At 57.2% G+C, this 18,340-nt stretch overlaps 3 protein-coding genes across 11 annotated transcripts; 1 reads left to right on the top strand and 2 right to left on the bottom strand.

Annotated features, from left to right (window-relative positions):
- Positions 1-1,351: 1,351 nt before the first annotated feature.
- NDUFA7 (NADH:ubiquinone oxidoreductase subunit A7) lies at positions 1,352-6,489 on the bottom strand. The gene is made up of 4 exons (XM_010966824.3): positions 6,382-6,489; positions 5,889-5,938; positions 3,445-3,594; positions 1,352-1,568 (listed from the first exon to the last, which is right to left on the bottom strand). Exons 1-4 carry the CDS (start codon positions 6,430-6,432, stop codon positions 1,484-1,486), a joined length of 336 nt encoding a protein of 111 aa, XP_010965126.1. The 5' UTR covers positions 6,433-6,489; the 3' UTR covers positions 1,352-1,483.
- Positions 6,490-6,528: 39 nt separating this feature from the next.
- Positions 6,529-7,696, top strand: RPS28 (ribosomal protein S28). Its single transcript, XM_045504063.2, has 4 exons — positions 6,529-6,638; positions 6,732-6,779; positions 7,281-7,414; positions 7,611-7,696. The coding sequence occupies exons 1-3, from the start codon at positions 6,600-6,602 to the stop codon at positions 7,401-7,403; spliced, it is 210 nt and encodes a 69-aa protein (XP_045360019.1). The 5' UTR covers positions 6,529-6,599; the 3' UTR covers positions 7,404-7,414; positions 7,611-7,696.
- A 161-nt stretch (positions 7,697-7,857) lies between these two features.
- Positions 7,858-17,981, bottom strand: KANK3 (KN motif and ankyrin repeat domains 3). 9 transcript variants are annotated; one of them, XR_012501651.1, is made up of 12 exons: positions 17,829-17,980; positions 15,132-15,273; positions 14,757-14,818; positions 12,686-14,020; positions 12,507-12,606; positions 12,099-12,302; positions 11,916-12,000; positions 11,202-11,418; positions 9,448-9,590; positions 9,195-9,321; positions 8,939-9,037; positions 7,858-8,182 (listed from the first exon to the last, which is right to left on the bottom strand). XR_012501651.1 is itself a non-coding variant. In XM_074350865.1 (12 exons), the coding sequence occupies exons 3-12, from the start codon at positions 14,788-14,790 to the stop codon at positions 8,105-8,107; spliced, it is 2,496 nt and encodes an 831-aa protein (XP_074206966.1). In that variant the 5' UTR covers positions 14,791-14,818; positions 15,132-15,273; positions 17,829-17,980; the 3' UTR covers positions 7,858-8,104. The 9 variants fall into 9 exon arrangements, 6 of the variants coding, with proteins under 6 accessions (XP_074206966.1, XP_010965128.2, XP_074206971.1 ...); XM_074350865.1 differs by having other exon boundaries at positions 9,121-9,321; XM_010966826.3 differs by having other exon boundaries at positions 9,121-9,321; positions 12,686-13,966.
- Positions 17,982-18,340: the final 359 nt, after the last annotated feature.

Genomic DNA, 18,340 nt, shown 5'->3' with positions numbered 1-18,340 from the left:
CAGAGGCAGCCGGAAAGGGCGGCAAATAGGACTGCCCACCTGCGGGGGGGGTGGGGGGGGGAGTGTCCTGCTCCACCTGTGAGGCTCAGGTTGGGACCTGGGGCCCAGGGAGGGATGTTGAAGAAGAAACTGACAACGTGTAGAGGTTGAGTGCAGACGCATCCGCGGCTGGGTTAGGAACCAGCTCTCAGTGAGCTGAGGGGTTTCCTGGTCTCCCCACACTGGAGGTGTCTGCCTTCATTCCTTCTGCACCCCCTTTCCAGATTTCAAGTCTGGGTCATGAAACTTTACTCAGAAACCTTTGATGGCACGCCTTGCCTGGGGTCTTTAGATGTCCCCCAATGTGACCCTCCTTGTGGCCTCTGCACACTCTGCCCAGCCTTCCTCTCTCTCCTGATCTTACTGAATCCGATTCGTCCTTTGTGCCAACCAGAATCCCACCTCCTCCAGGAAGCCTTCCTAGGGGCTTTTTCCTTCAGATGAGCATTTAGCATCTGTACCACCTATTCCTGGGGCACTTATACCTCTTGCCTAGAACTCTGACTCTTCTCCTGCCTTGCTCCAAGCTTGAGGGTGGGACGGGCCCCCACAACATTCCCCACTTGAGGCCACTGCGCAGCTCCCCTTCACTCCCCACAACCAGATGGAGGTCACTTCCTCTCTTGGGCTGACTCCGCCTTGCCCCCCAGGCTGGAGCACAATGGTTTCTGGCTTTCTGGCTCAAGGTCTTCCCCACTGGTCCCAGGTGAGCCTTCCATATGAGCCACCTCATTGTCCCCTACTGTCCCTGCTGAGCTGAGCGGCAGGGTGGTCAATGTCAGGCGGGAGATACAGTGAGAGGGGGCCGGTGACTGTCCACGTGAGCCTTGGCTAGGGGAGTTCTCCCGAGTGGGAGAGGGGAGTGAGCAGTGTCTGTTCCGGCCCCCTGGCCTTTCCAGTCAGTGCTCCACAAATACCCTGAGGTCCTGGAACCCACTCCGCTGTTCTCGTGGTGAGAGCCAGTCCCTCAGGGAAGGGGTGGTGACATCTCTGTGCCCAGTGACATGTCATCCTGGAGCTTGAGAATCATTGTCCTCCCCTGCTCCTGGAGCTCTCATGGGATTGAGATTCAGCACCAGCGGGGAGGGCAGAGCTCAGTGGTAGCGTGCCTGCTTAGCATACATGAGGTCCTGGGTTCAATCCCCAGTACCTCCATTAACTTAAATAAGTAAATAAATAAACCTAATTACTTCCCCCCAAAAACAAATAAAAAGATAAAATATTTAAAAAAAAAAAAAAGAGATTCAGCACCAACTTTACCCTGAAATCCAAGTAAGCCTGTGGGTCCCTTCAAAAGTAAAAACAGAAGCAATCCTGGAGAACTCAATATACATTTTTATTATAAATTACATCACGTTCTCCCCAGAGGGAATCCAAGGAGTCCACGGAGGGGGAAGCACTCAGGTGGCTCTGAGGGCTTAGCCAGGTACCCCAGGGCACAAGGTCACAGGTAAGGCTGATCCTTGGACAGCTCCCATCTCTTTATGGGAGGGGCCGGCGTCACCGCTTTCTTCTCGGGTACAGCCGGGCTGGAAGATGAAAACAGAATTCAGTTAGGCCCAGGTTCCCAGAGAACCGTGTGGAGGAGTCCGAGGGAGACCCCTGCCCTGGCACAAACACTTCTGCTGAAGTGGTGGATTGGGAGGCCAGAGCACTCTCCACCCAAAGGGTCAGCTGACAAGCCCCCTTTCTGCCCTGAGCCCATGGTGAACCCCCACACCGCTAGGCCTGCCCTGCTCTTGGACCCAGAACCACTGTGAAAGGCTGGGCTCCTCCTCCAACACCCCTCCCCACCTGCACCCCACTCCTGCTGCTCTGGAACAACACACTAGCAAAAGGGCTGAGCAGTCAGGTGACGCATGTCCCTGCTCCTCCTTCCCTCGAGTACTGAGCACCTGCTATGTGGCAGGTACTACAAGTGGCCTCCGTCTAATGGGGCTGAGTCGATATGCAACTGGATAATACACCGTTTGGCCCGTGGTTGGCCCGTGGTGAGCCCCAAGAAGACACTGTGCTGGCAAATCCAAGGCATGTATCTATCCCACCCCCATCCCTGGCCCCGGGGCCTAGGCCTGCACACACTAGAAGCAAGAAAGGAGAAGGGGCAGGTGGGTGGGATCTCCTCTCGGAGGAGTCCCCCAGGAGCAGGGGTTCCAGGGCCTCCCATCCCCCCAGGAGCCTGAAGGAGGTGGAAGAGGCAGAAGGCAGCCTCCCTAGGAAATGCAGACATCCCGGGGGCAGGTGAGGGGTGTGGGGGAGCGGGGCAGCTCACCGGAGCCTGGTGTTGGACTCTGGTGAACCTGGACATGGCAACATGGACAGTTCACTGAGTTCTAACTGCACAACAGGCCCCACCTGGCCTCATCACCTTAGAGGTCTGCTGCAAGCCCACCATCCCCATCTTCCAGATGAAGACACTGAGGCTGAAGAAGGCCAAAGGACTGGCCCAAGACCGCACCGCAAGTCAGCTCTAGAGCCCAGTCACCACTGGGGGTCTGGGCAAACTGGTGTGAGATTGTGATTCTGCTACCCGAGGGCTGTGTGGCCCAGGCAGGTCACTTGGCCTCTCTGGGCCTCAATTTCTTTTTCTGCAACAGGGGCCATCACTGCCTAACTCATGGAGTTATTAGGAAGTAGATGTGGCATTGACTCCATTCTAAGAGCTTACAAACGTTAAAGATAAGAATTAATTCTCATAATGACTCTGCTATAGACTAAAAGTCTGTGTCCCCTAAAATCCATGCTGGAATTCTATGCCCCCATGTGATGTTGTTAGGAGGTGGTGCTTGGGGAGGTGGCTCATGAAGGTGGAGGCCTCATGAATGGGGTTAGTGCCCTTATAAGAAGCCCTAGAGACCCCTTGCCCTTCCAAACACGTAAGGACGTGGCAAGAAGATACCATCTGTGAACCAGGAACGTGCCCCCACCAGCCGCTGAATCTGCAGCCACCTTGACCTTGGGCCTCCCAGCCTCAAACTGTGAGGAAGAATTTTCTGTTGTTTTGAAGCCATCAGTCTGTGGTATCCTGTCATAACAGAACTCTCTAAAGTAAACACCATTATTGTCCCTGTTTAATTGAGAGACAATACCTGAGGCCAGGGACAAAACTGGGTTTTAAGGGGCCTGAGGTTTACACAATCTTCTCTTCAAGAACAATACAAAATTACAAAAACAACGCTTGGGCTTCTTCCAAGACCCTTGAAGGGCACTTGGAGCTTCCTCTGCTTTGCAGGAAACCCACCCAGGCAGGCTAGGTGGGGATTCAATGAGCTCTCAGATGAGAAGCCCCCAGCAGCACATTTCCTGCCACAGCTGATGCTTGATGGCCCTTTGCAAGGACATTTCCTTGCAAAGGACAAGCAGGAAAAAGGGCAGATGGCAGGAGGGGGGCTGTGGCCTCCTCACCTCTCTGCTGGCTTGCCGGACGCCAGCACCTTCTGCGAGGACATGACGATAGAGGGCGGCATGGCTTCCCGGCGGCCATCGCGAGTACAGTAGTAATTGTTGGAGATTCTGTGGCTGGGGCCCACAGGGAGCCTGGGAGGAGGCTGAGTCCTGAGGACAAAGAACACTGTCAGTGAAACAGAATGACAGTCATTGTCCCTGCCTGGCTGGCCTGGAGTGTGGGGTTGGCAGCCACTGTGATGTGCTGCAGGCCAAGGGGATCCCTTGATATGCTGCTGTGGCCACAGGCCTGGGGAGGGGCCAGTACCCAGAAGCAGGTAGGAGCCCCTGCACTGGATGCGAAGCTCCCAGAGGACAAGGCCTCAGACTGCCCTACCCCACGTCCCTCACCTGCCCCAGATGTGGTGGGTATAAAGGACCCTTAAGTCTGGGAAGCCTCCCAAGGAAGCAGGAAGCCCAGACTGGAAACCCAGGTCTGCTCCCATCACTCCATGGCCCAGCTTGGCAGCTGGCCTCATGTTCACCTGCAGGGTCTCGGGAAGTGAAGGGGCAGGGGTCTAAGGCTCTGCCTACCACCTATCCAGAAGTCACAGTCAGTAAATGCTTGGGCAACAGCCTCAGACTTGGCTCATTCTGAGAGGCTCTGTCCCCAAAGGCCAGGCTACAGAATCTCTGGGTTTCTAGTAATCTCAGGGACTCTCTAGAGAACCCTGCTGGGGACCAAGGCTTATTACTAAAAGAGCACTTTGTCCACTGAGGTCTCTGCTGCCACCCTGTGGTCACTAAAGCCAGAGGGGGAGCAAGCAGAGCTCTGTCCCCACTGGGGCTGAATCCTGGGGTCAACATACAAAGTTTGAGTCCTGAAAAGACATCGCTAACCTCCAAACAGAAAATAAGCTTCCCTGGAAACCGCTGCAGAGAGGGAAGGCAGGAGAAAAGTCATAAAAAGATTGGGTTTTCATTCAACTACATTTTTAACCAATGGTCTTAACCATTCTGGGTTTAGGAGTTTCTTAAAACAAGTGATAGCCATTGCATTAAGGGAAAAAAAGAGCAATATGGGTAAAAATAAAGTTTAAAAATTTAATAGAAAAGCAATATCCTAAATAAGTAAGGTCCTACTGTACCGCACAGGGAATCATAGTCAGAATCTTGTAACAACCTATAATGAAAAAGAATATGTATGTATAATTGAATCACTATGCTGTACACCAGAAACACAACATTGTAATTCAAATACACTTCAGTAAGGAAAAAGAAAGAAAAGCGTGACTAAAAGCAGTATCTTTTGTAGAAGTTAGAATTTACTTAACCCCTGGAATGCAGAGATGACCCTCTGCGGGAATGGAAGAAGCCTTCTGCAACCTGGCACTGAAAAGGTAAGAAGAACCAGCACCCAACAGAAAGGCCCAAATGAATTACTCAGGGGCATCATTTTCCTTAAAAATTGAAAATTTTACAAAACTGTCTCCTCAGCCAGGACACCAAATACCCCAGATGGAAAAGCAATTTAAAATTTTTGATATTTGGAATTAGGTACAACATGTAGACATTCACATAAATTTGGTTGTTTTAGTGCTAGTTTTCCGCCTTTCATGCCAACCTTCTCTGCTGCTTTACATATATATATACACACACTGTGGTCCCCTATTCCTCAGTGTTTCAGCCACACTGGCCTCCTTCCTACTCTGGCTCTTGTCAGGCTTTGCAGCCTTGACGCTGACTGTTCCCTCTGCTCAGAATGTTTTTTCAACAATTATCCTTTGGCATTTCAGGTGACTCAAATGTAGATCCCTGAAGAGCCCTTTCCTGACCGCCTGACCTAAGGTAGCCACCCTCCAGCCCATCTCATTTTGTTTTGTCTTCAGAGCATTCCAGAACAATGTTTTTCATTTGCTGTGTTTATTTCCCTACTATCTTATGTTTCTCCCTCTCCGTTGATATGAGCTCCATGAAAGGAATGCGAGTAAGAGTTTGTTTGTTCGCAGGGGTATCCTCAAGAGCTGAGGACATAGCAGGGGCTTGTAAATATCAAGTAATTTTCAAACTCGAATGGGTTTGAAATTGAGACACCGCTGGGTTCAAATCCCAGCTGTCACTTTCTGGGTTTTGAGTGACTTTAAACAAATGATTTCCTCTCTGCAAATCTCGAATACTTTCATCTCTAGCTTGGGGATGGTAACAATGGCAGGCCCACACTGACGACTGCAAATCACGCTCAGGACTCCCACACAGAATTCATGCCCAATCTGGCCGTTCCAAGAGCAGCTCTCTTCGACATAGTCCAGCATGATTAAAAGCAAACTTCTGCCTCCACAGCCAGCTAGGGGTCTAGGGGCAGGATTTCGGCCCAGCGTTCCAGGGTTTAATAAAAGGACACGGGTCTGTTTTTGGTGGAGGAAGGACATTGGCTGGATTCTGGGCAGCGAGCGGGGCCTGCTCACCGCTTGGAGATCTCCTGGTAACGTAGCTGCAGCTTCGCCTGCAAGTCTTGCTGTGGGAGAAAGAGGAAGGAGGTCAGGCCGCAGGGTACCCCAAGAGAGAAGGCCAGCGAACAGGGGCAGTTCGAGGATGAACAAACGAAGCGGAGGCGGGAAATGGGCATTTGGCGACAAGGATATGAGCCATGGAGGTGAAGAGGAAAGCTGGAGGCCAGGGCCACAAAAATCCAAGGCTAAGAAGGTACAGGACTAGAGAGAACCCAGGCCTGAGTGGGACCCCAGTCAAGAGAGAGCCAAGGGCTGGGGATGGGGGTGGGTGTGTCTCAGGCTGAAGGGGACATGAGTCCGGGATTCCGGGCTAAGTGAGGGGTCCCGACCTAGAGGAATCCTGGCACTGCACCCCAGAGATGCAGGAAGAAGGTGAGTGGTGGGACCAGGTCCCGGGCTTACGGAGCCCGCAGCCCCCTCCCAGTGCAGCCCTTCCCACCCCGCGCACCCCGGATGCCAAATTCCGCAGCCACTGGATAAAACGGGTAGCGGACGCCATCTCCCTACTCCACCGAAGGGCACCAGTGACGTTTCTACCGCGAGGACTGCTGGGAACATGGCGTATGGTCTCGCGAGAGCGGGGGGGGGGCGGGGCTCAGATTTCATATAAAAGGTCTCTCCGAACCACGTGACTCCTCTCCGCCCGACCGCCGCCGCGCCGCCATCATGGACACGAGCCGTGTGCAGCCCATCAAGCTGGCTAGGGTGAGGCAGATACTCAGATTTGGGGACCTGGATGAGGAAGGAGGGAGTAGAGGAACCGAGTGGGCAGGTCTGACGCAACCTTCTTTCCCCCAGGTCACCAAGGTGCTGGGCCGGACCGGTTCGCAGGGACAGTGCACTCAGGTGAGGGGTCGGGAGTAAAGGAGTTCGGGGTCTGAGTCTCCGAAGATGACTCTTTCCATCCTCCAGGCCCAACTCCCTGGTATCTGAGAACCGACGTCCCCTTTTCCCCAAGGCTCACGGAGGGTCCGAAGCTTCACCAAGGCCCTGCCCTCCCGGTCTGAGCTCTGTCGACCTCATTCTACGAGCTCTGACATATCTCGTTCTCGAGATTCAGCTTATCCTAACGACCACTGTGTGGTTCTACGCCCTCACAGTTGTGCTGCCGTCCCCGACGGGCCCAGAGCGGCAGTTGTCTCCCCTGGTGGCTTCTTTTGGCCCTTGAGAGCATTGTTCTTCACGTTTCGGGCCCTCTTCGGCTTTTCTCCAGGCCCAGCCTTGCCTCCCAGCCTCAGTCCCCCTTTGTCTCTGTAGACACGTCCCCTGAAACTAAGTTTGCTGCCCATCCCACGGTGCATATTCGTGGCCGACTGACTTCTTCCCTTCCCGCCGCGGGCCCCGTAGGTGCGCGTAGAATTCATGGATGACACGAGCCGCTCCATCATCCGAAACGTGAAAGGCCCCGTACGCGAGGGAGACGTGCTGACCCTATTGGAGTCAGAGCGAGAGGCTCGAAGGCTGCGCTGAAATTGTGGCTAGTGAGTGCATGACTGGAGTGAAAAACAGCGGGTCACCGTTAGACTCTTGGTTGGTGGTAGGGAGGTTTATCGCCATGCCCACGGGTGAGGGACTCTTCGTGGTGGGATGTGTAGGAGGGGTATGGTTGGCAAAATAGGGGTTACCAGTTGAGAGGGCTGGGGCTGTTAAGCATCTCATGGTTCCATTTGTTTACAGGGTCCTGGATGTCTGGGTCTGGCCACTTGGCCCACAAGGATGATCTCCTGACTGTTAGTTAATAAAGCATTTATATTGTATGTAAACTTGGGGGTTTTGTCTGCATTGTCACTAGGCTTATAAAATCCTCCTGTGGGGCCGCCGCAGGTGGCCACTGATCCACCCCGTGGCGAGTAGTTTTCCCAACAAGGCATTACTCTTTGAGGAGAGAGAGAACTATGTGTCATGGATCTCAAATAACACAAACTGAGTTAGGAATGTTTTATTAGGGTAGAAGGCTGGAGAAGTGGGTGGACTAGGGTTGTATCACTTCTCAGCCCCCACCTCACCCTGCAGAGTTCCAGGTGAGCCCCTCTGGCCACTGAGCCATCCCAGCCATCCTTTTGGTCTAGGGCTAGCATCTGGATGCAACCCCTGGTCCCTGCTATGCCCAGAGGCTGAGGTGGGGGAGGGAGAGGTCTCTCCCCCATTCTGGGTTCAGCGAGTCAGGCCAGTCATTGAGGCTGGGGGTCCTTTTCACTGTCGCTGCATTCTCCTTCACCAGGCACGGCCATGGGAGAGTCAGGGGACAACTGGTGAGAGAGGTTGGGAGAGGGGGTCCTGTATCCTGCGAGCAGGACACTGTGGGTCCCAGCCCCTGGGACTCGGACGTTTAACCAAGTGGAGGGCTTGCCTCTCTCCACTGATCCCTGCAAATGAAGCAGGGACCCCACCTTTTACAGCGGAGCTTGAATCCTGCTTCTGGCCCATCTGACCTGGAAGAGGCACTTGACCTCCACTGCTCCTTTCCCACATCTCTGCAGGAGAGTGCAGGATGGGCAGCCTGACTGGATGAATTTAATTCTGCAAGTGCTGAGAATAGAATCACCTGGCACTTGCCTTTTGAATATAAGCCTCTTCCCCTTGGGGACAAACTAAAGCCCCCAGACCAGCCCTTCCTGCCTGCTGCTGGCAAACTCCTTGTTCCCATCCTGAAGCTGTAACTTGCAGGGAGTCTGCATCCTCTTCCCCTGCCCTGCTTGACTCCAAAGGCTCCCCTGTTCCTTTGCTGTGAGCCTCCCTGGGGGCAGTAGCAGGATCCACTGACATGAAGGTCTGAGCTAGGTCTGACAGCCTTACTTTGACCTTAGGTCACGTCCCCTCTGGAGCCCTCAGGCTCGGGACCTGTAAAGTGAAGGTGTGTCTAACTCTTGGGCTTTCTTTAGGTTGAACATCAAGTCCCAACCACACGAGAGAATTCAGACCCAGGTTTCCCACTCCTGGAGCACACTTGGTATCCTTGAATGTGCAGCTGGGAAACTTGCACATGGCAGCGGGGCTGCACTCACCAGGGGACCAGGCTGGCCAGAGCTCAGGTGGGCGTGCAGCAGAGCGGCCACCTCGTCCTGCTCAGCCTCCAGGGCAATGGCCAGGGCACTGGTACCTTCCTGAGGGAGGATGGGGACAATCAGGTTCCTGAACCAAGGCACGGCTACCCCACCACCCCCACACCAGCCCTGTGGTGGCTCACATTGTCCAGGAGGGCAGGGTCGCAGCCTGGCTGGGCCAGCAGCAGCCGGACAGTGTCCAGGCGCCCATACTCACTGGCGCACATCAGCGCTGTGGCCCCATCTGCATCCTGTGCATTCACATCTGCCCCACACGCCAGGAGGGCTGCTACCATGTCCTGGCGGCCATGGCTGATGGCCAGCATGAGGGCTGTCTGTCCTGTCTGGGGAAGGAGGAGATAGGGCTGGTGTGGGCTCTTAGGGCGGAGGAAGGGAAGTCAGGGATATTTGGCTCCGGAAGTGGAAGTGACCCCCCCAGACTCAGGTTCAGGGACAAGGTGTCTGCGCACCTGGCTGGCCTTGGCGTTAACATTGCCCATGCAGAAGAGTCTCTGGACCACGACCATGTCCTCATCTTGCCCCACAGAGGTGAGTGCAGCCAACATGAGGGCCGAGTAGCCGGCTCGGTTCTGGTGGTCAACGTTGCAGACCCCTTGGGGAGAGAAGGGGAGCAATCTGTCAACCAAGGAGAGGACACCCCCAGCCCAACCTAGTCCGCTTACCTCCCTCCAAGCCTCAGTCAGGTTCATCATCTGTTTCGATTGAAACTGGTGAGGCTTAGGCTAGAGAGAAAGAGAACCGGCTGAGAGTTAACATTCAAGAAATGGAAGAGTGACTTGAGGTCAGAGGGAGACGTCAGGAGGCGAGGTGGGTAGTGGTCTGACCAGTAAGAGGTTCCGGGGGATACTTAGGGAGGAAGGGGAAGCAGTCTGGAAGTGGAGATAAAGAACAAGGACACGGCTGTGTACGGGCCCTTCATTCCAGGGAGAGGGGAAACAGCCCCTATGTGCCGGTGCACTGAGGGCTCAGGGTCCTGGGGAGGGGTTAGGTGGAGGGCCAGGCTGACGCACATGAGAACCAGAAGGCCCACAGCACGGTCTGGGGAGTTGGAGCTGAGGGTGGATTCAAATGCAGGGAATAATGGGTCCAAGGAACCTCGGGCCTCTTGTGACCAATGTCTGTGTCTGCCTTGACACCTGCCGCAGCCCGTCCCCAGCCCTCTTTATTAAGATAGGAACTGCCCAGAAAGTATCTTGAATTCATGCCTCATCCCCTCCTCCCAAGCCACAGCTCCCTGTCCATCCCAGAGCAGCTGTGCTCTTCCTCCTGGTCACCAAGACCTGCAGGGATGGGACGACGGATCTGTGTGTTTAGGGAGGTAGCATGGGGGATACGACAGTGGGACCTGCCTAAGCCTGCAGTGACAGTTGAGAGGCCTCCAAGGGCAGGCCCTAGAGGGTACTGAACTTGAAAGAGGACACCCAGGAGAGCAGTTGGCGGGCAGTGTATCTGCTGTCCACTATCACCTTTGCTGTGAGTCCCACGGGGGAAAGCAGTTGTATGTGGGTGACCCACCCCCATCCAGTCACTGCACTGGTACCTAGAAGCCTCTTATACATGTCTGTGGGCTCAACAACACCTGGGTGTGTGGATCTCTGCTCCAGAGGGGAAAATGTTGAGGCAGGTGTTGGAAATGTGTTACAGTGGAGTCAATGCAGGGCCTGGTGGTGGACTGTGGGCCTGGTGCCCCATCCCAGGAAGAAGTCACAGCCCTGACCAGTGAAGACTTCCTCTGGAGGATGGAGAGGTGGTGGCTGGATACTGGGGCTCAGGGAGGAGGTGAGCACCAGGGCTGAAGATCCAGGAGCAGGAGGCGTGGTGACCATGGGCTGACCTATATGCCCGGCCCTGTTCTACTTGTGTATTATCACAGTTGCCCAGGGAGAGAGGTGTTGCATACCACGTTTCACAGATGAGGAACCTAAAGCCGGTGGGATGAAGTAATCCCCCTAAATTTCGGTCTTACCTCATCCCAGAGCCTGGAATTCCCTTCCCCTTAAAAGTGAGAGGCAGGTCAGGGCAGATCTTGGAGAGGTCAGTCTCTCCACAGTGCGTCATGGAACCTCCATGGAAGAGCCAGCGATGCCCTCTGCCTGGCCAGCCCTTCTCTGCAGTCTCCCAGCTCTCCCAGCCAGGACCTGCCCAGATTCTCCCTTCTGTGGCTCCCTATTGCTTGGCGCCCTCCTCCTCCCTCAATGCTGACCCGTATCCAGCAGCAAGCTCGCGATGGCCAGGTTCCCATGGGACACGCTGTAGTGCAAGGCTGTGTTCCCGTTGCCATCCGCCAGGTTCACCACGTGCTCCAGCAGCTCGCGTCCCAGGCGCCCCACCGCGCCCAGCACCCCGGCCACGGGCTCCGCTTGAGAGCGCCGTTGGCTCGACACTCGAAACCACTCCTGGGCCACCAGGCGCGCTGCGCCCTGCCAAAACGGGGTGGGGGTGGGGGTGGGGGCAGACTTCAGCCATGGTCCAGGGCGCGATGTCCCAGAGGCTGTAGGGGCGGGGCTGGGAACCCAGGTAGGAGAGGATGGTCACTCCGTGTCCGAGGAGGGGCGTGGACCCATGGGGCTGCACCCTCTTGGAGAAGTGAATACCGTCACTGTGGGTACAGGGCTTGAGGGGGCAAGAGTGTTCCCCTTCTGGGGAAGAGCCTGTGGGAGAAGCTGGAGCTGAGGAAGGCAGTGAGTGCATGTCTCTGGGGAGTCCGGGAGTGGGGCTGGGGCTTGAGGTGGACCCCTTTTGGGAAGTCAGGGAAAGATCAGCGCTCCCTTAGAGAGCCTGGGATCCGTGGAGGTCCCTGGTGCGACAGAACTTGGGACGCTCCGCCCCAACTCTAGGGAACCTGATGCACTTCCCTAGGTGGGTGTCAGAGGAGGTCCCTGTCAGGCCTCCTGTGAGGGGCTCTCCTGACACTCACGCTGTCGCGGGCGACTCCACGGGGTCGGCTCAGCTGTCGTTGCAGCGCTGCGCACGCCTCCCGCAAACGCGGGCTCAGCTCGCACCTACCGAGGAGACAGACAGGGAGAGAGGCTCAGGCCGGGTTGGGGTGGGGAAAAGGGAAAGAGAGCAGCGGTCTCCACTCGGTGTCCCCGGTGCTCACCTCCCTTGCGCTCCCGGCTGAGGCTCTGGCTCTGCCTCGGGCTCGGGGTCCTGGGCTTCCCCGCAGCTGGGAGAGCCGGGGGTGCCTGAGTCCGATCCGCCGCCACTGTCGTCACCTGAGCCCGAGGAGCTGCTCCTCGGAGGCTTAGCAGCGCCGTCCTCACTGTCGCTGTTGCTGTCACCCTCGCTGGATGAGCTCTCATACCTGGGGGTAGGGTGGGAGGCGTCTGCTGAGCCTCCCCTGTGGGCTCGTTCTGGAGTCCTGCGAGGTGGGGGTGGCTGTCCCCATTTTATAGATGAGGACACTGAGGTTTGCCAAGACCACGCTGCGAGCGAGGGGCAGAGCTGGGATTCAAACCCGAGTCCATGTCCCCTCAGATGCTGCAATGGGCAGGGGGAAAGTGCTCACTCTCCGTTGAGGACCCCAACAAACTGCAGGCTCTTGGGTCCGGGGCTGGGTTGGGCGCCAGGTGTACCGTCTCTCCTCTTCATAATGGACTTGAGGGTGCCTAGCGGATATCACATGAGGACACTGAGTTCGAGTTCGGAGGCCGGCAAGTCAGGGCTCACCGAGGGATTCGGACTCACCCGTGGGCGCCACCGCCATGTCCCCATCTGTGGGTCCAGGCAGGTTCTCCTGCGTCGGAGCAGGGGCCTCCGCGGGGGTCTCTGTCTGCGTGGCCTTCTCGGCACAACCCCAGGGGGTCTGGGTGGCAGCCTCGCACGGCTGGGGCCGGGCCTCTGCCGCTGCCGCTGCCTCTGCTTCCTCGGCAGCCTCGTGGGCCTCCTCCAGCTCGCGCAGCCGACCCCGCAGGAGCTCGCTCACCCCGCGCTGATGCTCCAGGCTGGCACGCAGCAGCTCCAGCTCGCGCTCGGCGGCCGCGGGCAGCCCCAGCAGAGCCTCGGTTACCCAAGCTTCCGCCTCAAGGGTCTCGGGAGCTGCCCCCACGCCGGCCTCCTGGGTCTCTGGCACTGCCTGGGCTCCCGCCTCTTCCGTCTCCAGCATGGTCTGTGTGCCAGCCTCCCGCGTCTGGGGCACCCCGTCGAGGACCTGCAGAACGCCTTCACTGCGCCTAGAAGCCGACCCGTCGGGGCCGTCAGCCCCGGGGCTGGCCCTGGAGCGAACGCCGCGCTCAGAGGTGGCCAGGCGCTCGGTGAGCCGCCGGAGCTGTGCAAGCTTCTCTGGGCGCGCCTCGGCCTCCACGTCGAACTCCGGCAGCCGGCGCCCGGCTAGCAACCGCGCCTTCTCTGCGCGCAGCGCGCGCACCTGCTCTTGCAGTTCGGGCAGCGCGCGCGCCTGCTCCTCGAGCTCGCGCAAGCGCCGCAGCGCCACTGCCATCTGCTCGCGCACCAGCTGCAGCTGCGCGGGGCCAGGAGAGGCGGGGGCTGGGTTGGGGACCGGGCTGCTGTGGCCGGACCCGCGCGGGCTGCGCAGGCCCATGCGAGAGGGGCTGGGCGCGCGCTCCTGCGCCTGCGCCAGCTCCAGCAGCCGGCTGGTCTCCAGGAGAGTGTGCTCGACGCGCGGGTTGCGCACGGGCGCGCGGGGCGACAGCTGTGGCAGCAGCAACCCCGAAGGTGCGCCCGGGGAGAGTGCGCCCGACGCCCCACCGTCGTCACTGGCCAAGGACTCGCTGGATGTCCAGACTCCAGGGCTGCGCGCGCCCGCGAGGCCGGTCCGGGACGCGCGGGGGCGGCGCGCAGCCTGGGGTCCCGGAGCGCGGCGAGTGGCGGGGCCGCGCTCCAACTCCTCCACGTACTTGAGAAAGTCCAGGTCCAGGTGGAAGCCGTATGGCGTTTCCACCGAGTAGGGCGAGCTCGGGCTGCGGGCGCCTCCACTGGCACCGGGGCACAGGCGAGGGCCACCCAGGTCTGCAGGCATGACAGGGGCGGAGGGGGGCGTCAGACCTAGGAGACCTGGAGAGACTGGACAAATGGAGCGCGTCCCCCACCGGCCCACGACACACCCGCACGACTCCACTTGCACCAAACCCTGCACACTGGAGGCTTAAGCTCCTCTCTGCACCCAAAAAGTGCAATCATGAGTGCAACTGAGCGTCTGCTATGTGCCAAGCACCTTTCTAGGCGCTGCGGGCACACCAGTGAACAGGACAAGCATCCCTGCCCTCTTGTAGGAGGCAGGTAAATAAACACAATCATTCCACGTGGTGCTTAGGGCAATCATAATAATAACGATGAAACAGAGTAAATGGAAGAGGCAGGGTTTTGGCTCTGGCTGTCAGGGCGTGTTTCCTGCAGAGGGGACATATAAACTGAGCCCTGAATGAGAAGGGGGAAGCATCTGGGGACAGAAGGTTCCGAAAAGAAAGCAGCCTGTGCAAAGGCCCTGGGGTGGAGTGAGCAGGGTAGGGGTGAGGATGTCCGGAGCAGAGTGAAGGAAGGGAGCGCAGAGAGGAGCAGTAGAGGTGGGCTTTGGCCAGACTGTGGAGAACCTTCTGGGCCACCATGAGGAGTTGGAGTTTTATTCCACAAGTGAGAAGGCACCATAGGCAGATTTTAAGCAGGGCCATGACATTTTCCAATGGACATTTATAAAGGGACCCTTGGCTACTCAGCAAAGGATGGAATTCCAGGGCTGTACCACACCTGGGCACCAAGTGTGGATCTGTACACACTCACGTATCCCATTTTGCACACTCACCAGGCAGGTTCTGATTCAGGGCAAACTTGGCCATGTTTCTTGGAGTAGCTGCCAGACACACCCTGAAAAAGGCCCCCAGAGGGGTGAGTCGGGGGCTGGGTCCAGTCCTGCTGGCTGTGCCCCTGGGGTCAGCCTGGACTCTGAGTGAGTAGACCCAAGAGGTCCTCTCCACCCACCCACCTGCGCACAAAGGACTTCTCCTCCCTCCTCCCTCCAGTGGCCTTGAAACTTTGGAATGAATGAATGGGGGGACACCCCCCCCAGATGCCAGGCCTCTGTCCACTGGGCAGGAGGAGGCAGGAAAGATATTAAAAGGAAAAGAGAGGAAGGCAGTCAAAAGAACAAGAGTTGGGGAGGGGGAGGTGCATTCCAGACCTGCTGAGTTTTCTGTCAGTCCTTGGGGAAAATTTAGAAACTGATGCTCACAGGGGTGGAGTGCCAACCTTCAGAAGAGGAAGGTGAGAGTTGGAAGCCCTTTGTGGGCTCATTCAAAACTCATCTGGTCAGATTCTACAAACTAAAACAAAAACAAAAAACCAAAAACTGAATTTCTTACATTTTTTCCCTTAGAGTGCAAACAAGATATAATTGTACATCTGAATTTATACCAACGTCACTTGTGCGATCCTTTAGGAATGATAGAGAGCTGTGGGCCAGATGCACCAAGGGGATGCAAATCAGTGGAAACTAGGCTCCCTGGAATGTCTCTAGTGGAGTGCCACAGGGCTCTGCCCTTGGCTTGTAAGAGGTTGTAGTGGAACCACAAGCACCCAGGTTGTCAGAGCTGCGGCCGAGCTTGGGGCTAAAGGGAGAGTTACTCTTTGGGTGACATGATGGAGGCTCTAAGAAACTGAGGGAGGTTGGGCCACATCTATTAATGTGATATTTAATGAGGACAAATATCGAATCCAAAACTTTGATTCAGAAAGCACATGGTAGGAAATCTGGAGCTTTCAAGAACCCACATGAAACACCCTCAGGGAAGGGAAAGCAGCTTGTAGTGAGTGCCTACTGTATTCCCTGCCTGATTAAATGTAAACCCCACACATACAATCCTGCAGGCAGGATGGTGCCCCCTCTTCCAGATGGGAAAACTAAGGCATAAAGCGATGAAGTCAATTGCCTACGGGAAATGCCCTCAGAGTGGGCTCTGCTTATCTGGGGACCTCTAGTCTGTCCAGCCCTCCACCGGCAGGACCCAGTCTGTACTTGCCCTCATTTACTACCCATCTGTGCTAACCACCTGGTAACCTTCCTGGTCACCCCTGCTGGCCTCTTGCATGCCTGATGACCACCTACATGCCTAACACCCCCCAGCCATTGAGCATCCATTGACCCACCTGACTCACTCTGCTCCACTGCAGGGGGAACCCTCCCTTTCACCAACTCTGTCCAACCTGGGTCCCTGACATTTCCCCCACCCCCTCAAGGCGGTGGGGGACAAGGGAGGGGGGAACTTCCAGTCCTGAAGCAGCTGTTTCCTGTCCCCTCACACGGGCGATGAGGGGCGGGCCAGCAGGGCAGCCGGTCATCACGGAGGACAGCCAGTACCTCTCAGGATTTGTTTTCAGGAAACGGCCAGGGAAGAGCTGGGTCATGGAAAAAAACCTGGGCTGGGGCCTAGGGGTCTGGGCCTGCCTCATGCACAGCTGGCTGTGCTACTCAGTGAAGTGTCAGCCCCCTCCTCCAGTGATCTGGTCACACCCCAATCTGAGAACCTGGGAACTAAAAAAAAAAAAAAAAAAAGACCAGCTGTGGACAATCCCTAAGACCCAGCCAGCTTGAGCAGCTGGACCCAGAGAATGGCCAGAAAAATGGGTGGATGCCCCAAGAATGATCAGTAATAATAACAACACTTTTGCCATTTACTATGGGCTGGCCTCTATTCTAAGCAGTTTATGGGTGTTAACTTAAAAAAAAAATCCTAGGTAAACCCTCTGAGGTAGGTTTTCTTATCATTATCCCATCCCCCATTGTGCATATAGAGAAACTGAGTTGCAGACAGAGACCCACCCAAGGTCATACACCAGCAGAAGCAGGATTTGAACCCAGGCAGCCCTGCGGGTGTTTCTGGCAGCTTCACTTGATGGCTTTCTATACACAGCCCTCCCCTCCTCGGGAGGGGCAGGGAGCCCGAGGGGGTCGGCCTTCCCAGTCTACCGGTCCCTGAAGGGGAGAGCAGGCCCACACCCCGGCGGCTCCAGGGGCTGCAGCCTCACAGGAGTGGGGGCGTGCAACTGCCCTCCCCTCTACTCCGCTCCCTGCCCGAGCTGTCATGGCTAGATCCGGAGCCTCTGCCTGAGACCCCCTCATTAGGCCGTCAGAGCCGACGCCTTACGCCCCCACTCCCGCCCCAAGGGACTATTTCAGGACTCGGAGCTGTGATCACGAAACCTGGGGGCTGAGGGACTCGGCGGGCGGTGCTGTGCGGATCCCAGGCCTGGGGAGGGAGCGTCTTCCTGGATTGAGGCCCTGGCTAGTGGCACCCCAGAATGTTGGGGCGGGACTTTCAGACCCCTGAGGTTAGTGTAAGGGCGATGACAGTGGGAGGGGGAGGTACTGAGGTCAGCACCCCCTCATCCCCCTGTCCCCTCAGGACGGCCTCACAGGGACAGAGCAGTTTCCTCCAGGAAACTCCGCCGGGCGGTTCCATCCGGGCCCATTGTCTGCAGTCCCGGGGGCCGTCCGTCCCTCCCCCCAAACACCGTTTCCGAATCACCCCCCCTCAACATTCAGGTCCAGTGCAAGGGGCTGGCCCCGGATCCCCAAGCTGTTCGGGACTGACTCTGGGAAAGGGTCCCGGAGTCGTTTGGGGTGCTAGAGGGCGAACAAGCCCCCTACTTAGCTCCTGAAGGGCGGGAGGAAGGCGGTCTCACGAATCCAGAGCCCCCGATTCTGTTCTATGCCCACCTGGGGCTCCCAGTGTGGGAGGGGTCCCAGCCAGAAGGCAGGCGCCCGCCCCGTCGCTGCGCGCTGAGCCCGCAGAGGGGCTGGGAGGGAAGACCCCGTCCCAGTGGGTCCCCTGACCCCCCCCCAAGGACCCCATCGGTGCCCCGCAAGCTGGTGCTTTACCTGAAGCCGCAGCCCCCGCCGCGCCCGCACCCGAGCCCGCCCCCTCGAAGCTCGGGGACTGGTTATCAAGGCCTTGGCCCTAACTGACGGCCATATCAGCGAACCAGCGCCCGAGGCTCTCCAAGCTGTCCAATGGTGAGACGGGGTGGGCCGTGCTGGCCCTGCCCCCAGAGTTTGAGGCGGGGCTGGGGGCGGGGCCTGGAGTGGCGGTCCTGAGGGCGGACCAGCGGGAATTGGGAGCACAGCGCCCAAGTGCTGCCCATCGCAGGGCTAAAGGGCTTGGATTTGATCCATAGGGGGCAGGGAGCCACTGGAAGATTCTAAGTAGGAGAGTTACTCAGGAAGATTTGCGTATTTGGAAGATCTCCTTGGTGGAAGCTGGAAGGACTGCCTGGACCCTGGATCTTTCCCACCGCAGTGTCTTTGCACAGGCTGTTCCACCTTTCTGAACTGTTCTTCCCTGCACCTGTTCACTGGACCACCTTCTCCTACCTTTGGGGGCTCAACCTGTG

The sequence above is a fragment of the Camelus bactrianus genome, chromosome 22 (genome assembly GCF_048773025.1).
Source record: "Camelus bactrianus isolate YW-2024 breed Bactrian camel chromosome 22, ASM4877302v1, whole genome shotgun sequence".
NCBI classification, from domain to species: Eukaryota; Metazoa; Chordata; class Mammalia; order Artiodactyla; family Camelidae; genus Camelus; species Camelus bactrianus.
Note: the sequence above shows the minus strand (reverse complement) of the source record. Positions and strands in the feature narration are given on the sequence as shown.

What these genes read in the sequence shown, in the direction of transcription:
- KANK3 (XM_074350865.1), bottom strand. Translation starts at nt 14,790, where the DNA reads ATGGCCAAGTTTGCCCTGAATCAGAACCTGCCTG. An exon ending in GTGGAGTCGCCCGCGACAGC is followed by an intron (nt 11,419 to 11,915) that starts GTGAGTGTCAGG and finishes CCGTTTTGGCAG; the next exon opens with GGCGCAGCGCGCCTGGTGGC. An exon ending in TTAACGCCAAGGCCAGCCAG is followed by an intron (nt 9,322 to 9,447) that starts GTGCGCAGACAC and finishes CTCCTTCCCCAG; the next exon opens with ACAGGACAGACAGCCCTCAT.
- RPS28 (XM_045504063.2), top strand. Translation starts at nt 6,600, where the DNA reads ATGGACACGAGCCGTGTGCAGCCCATCAAGCTGGCTAGG. An exon ending in AGCCCATCAAGCTGGCTAGG is followed by an intron (nt 6,639 to 6,731) that starts GTGAGGCAGATA and finishes TCTTTCCCCCAG; the next exon opens with GTCACCAAGGTGCTGGGCCG. An exon ending in CGCAGGGACAGTGCACTCAG is followed by an intron (nt 6,780 to 7,280) that starts GTGAGGGGTCGG and finishes CGGGCCCCGTAG; the next exon opens with GTGCGCGTAGAATTCATGGA.
- NDUFA7 (XM_010966824.3), bottom strand. Translation starts at nt 6,432, where the DNA reads ATGGCGTCCGCTACCCGTTTTATCCAGTGGCTGCGGAATTTGGCATCC. An exon ending in TACCAGGAGATCTCCAAGCG is followed by an intron (nt 3,595 to 5,888) that starts GTGAGCAGGCCC and finishes CTTTGTCCTCAG; the next exon opens with GACTCAGCCTCCTCCCAGGC. An exon ending in TCCGGCAAGCCAGCAGAGAG is followed by an intron (nt 1,569 to 3,444) that starts GTGAGGAGGCCA and finishes TTCATCTTCCAG; the next exon opens with CCCGGCTGTACCCGAGAAGA.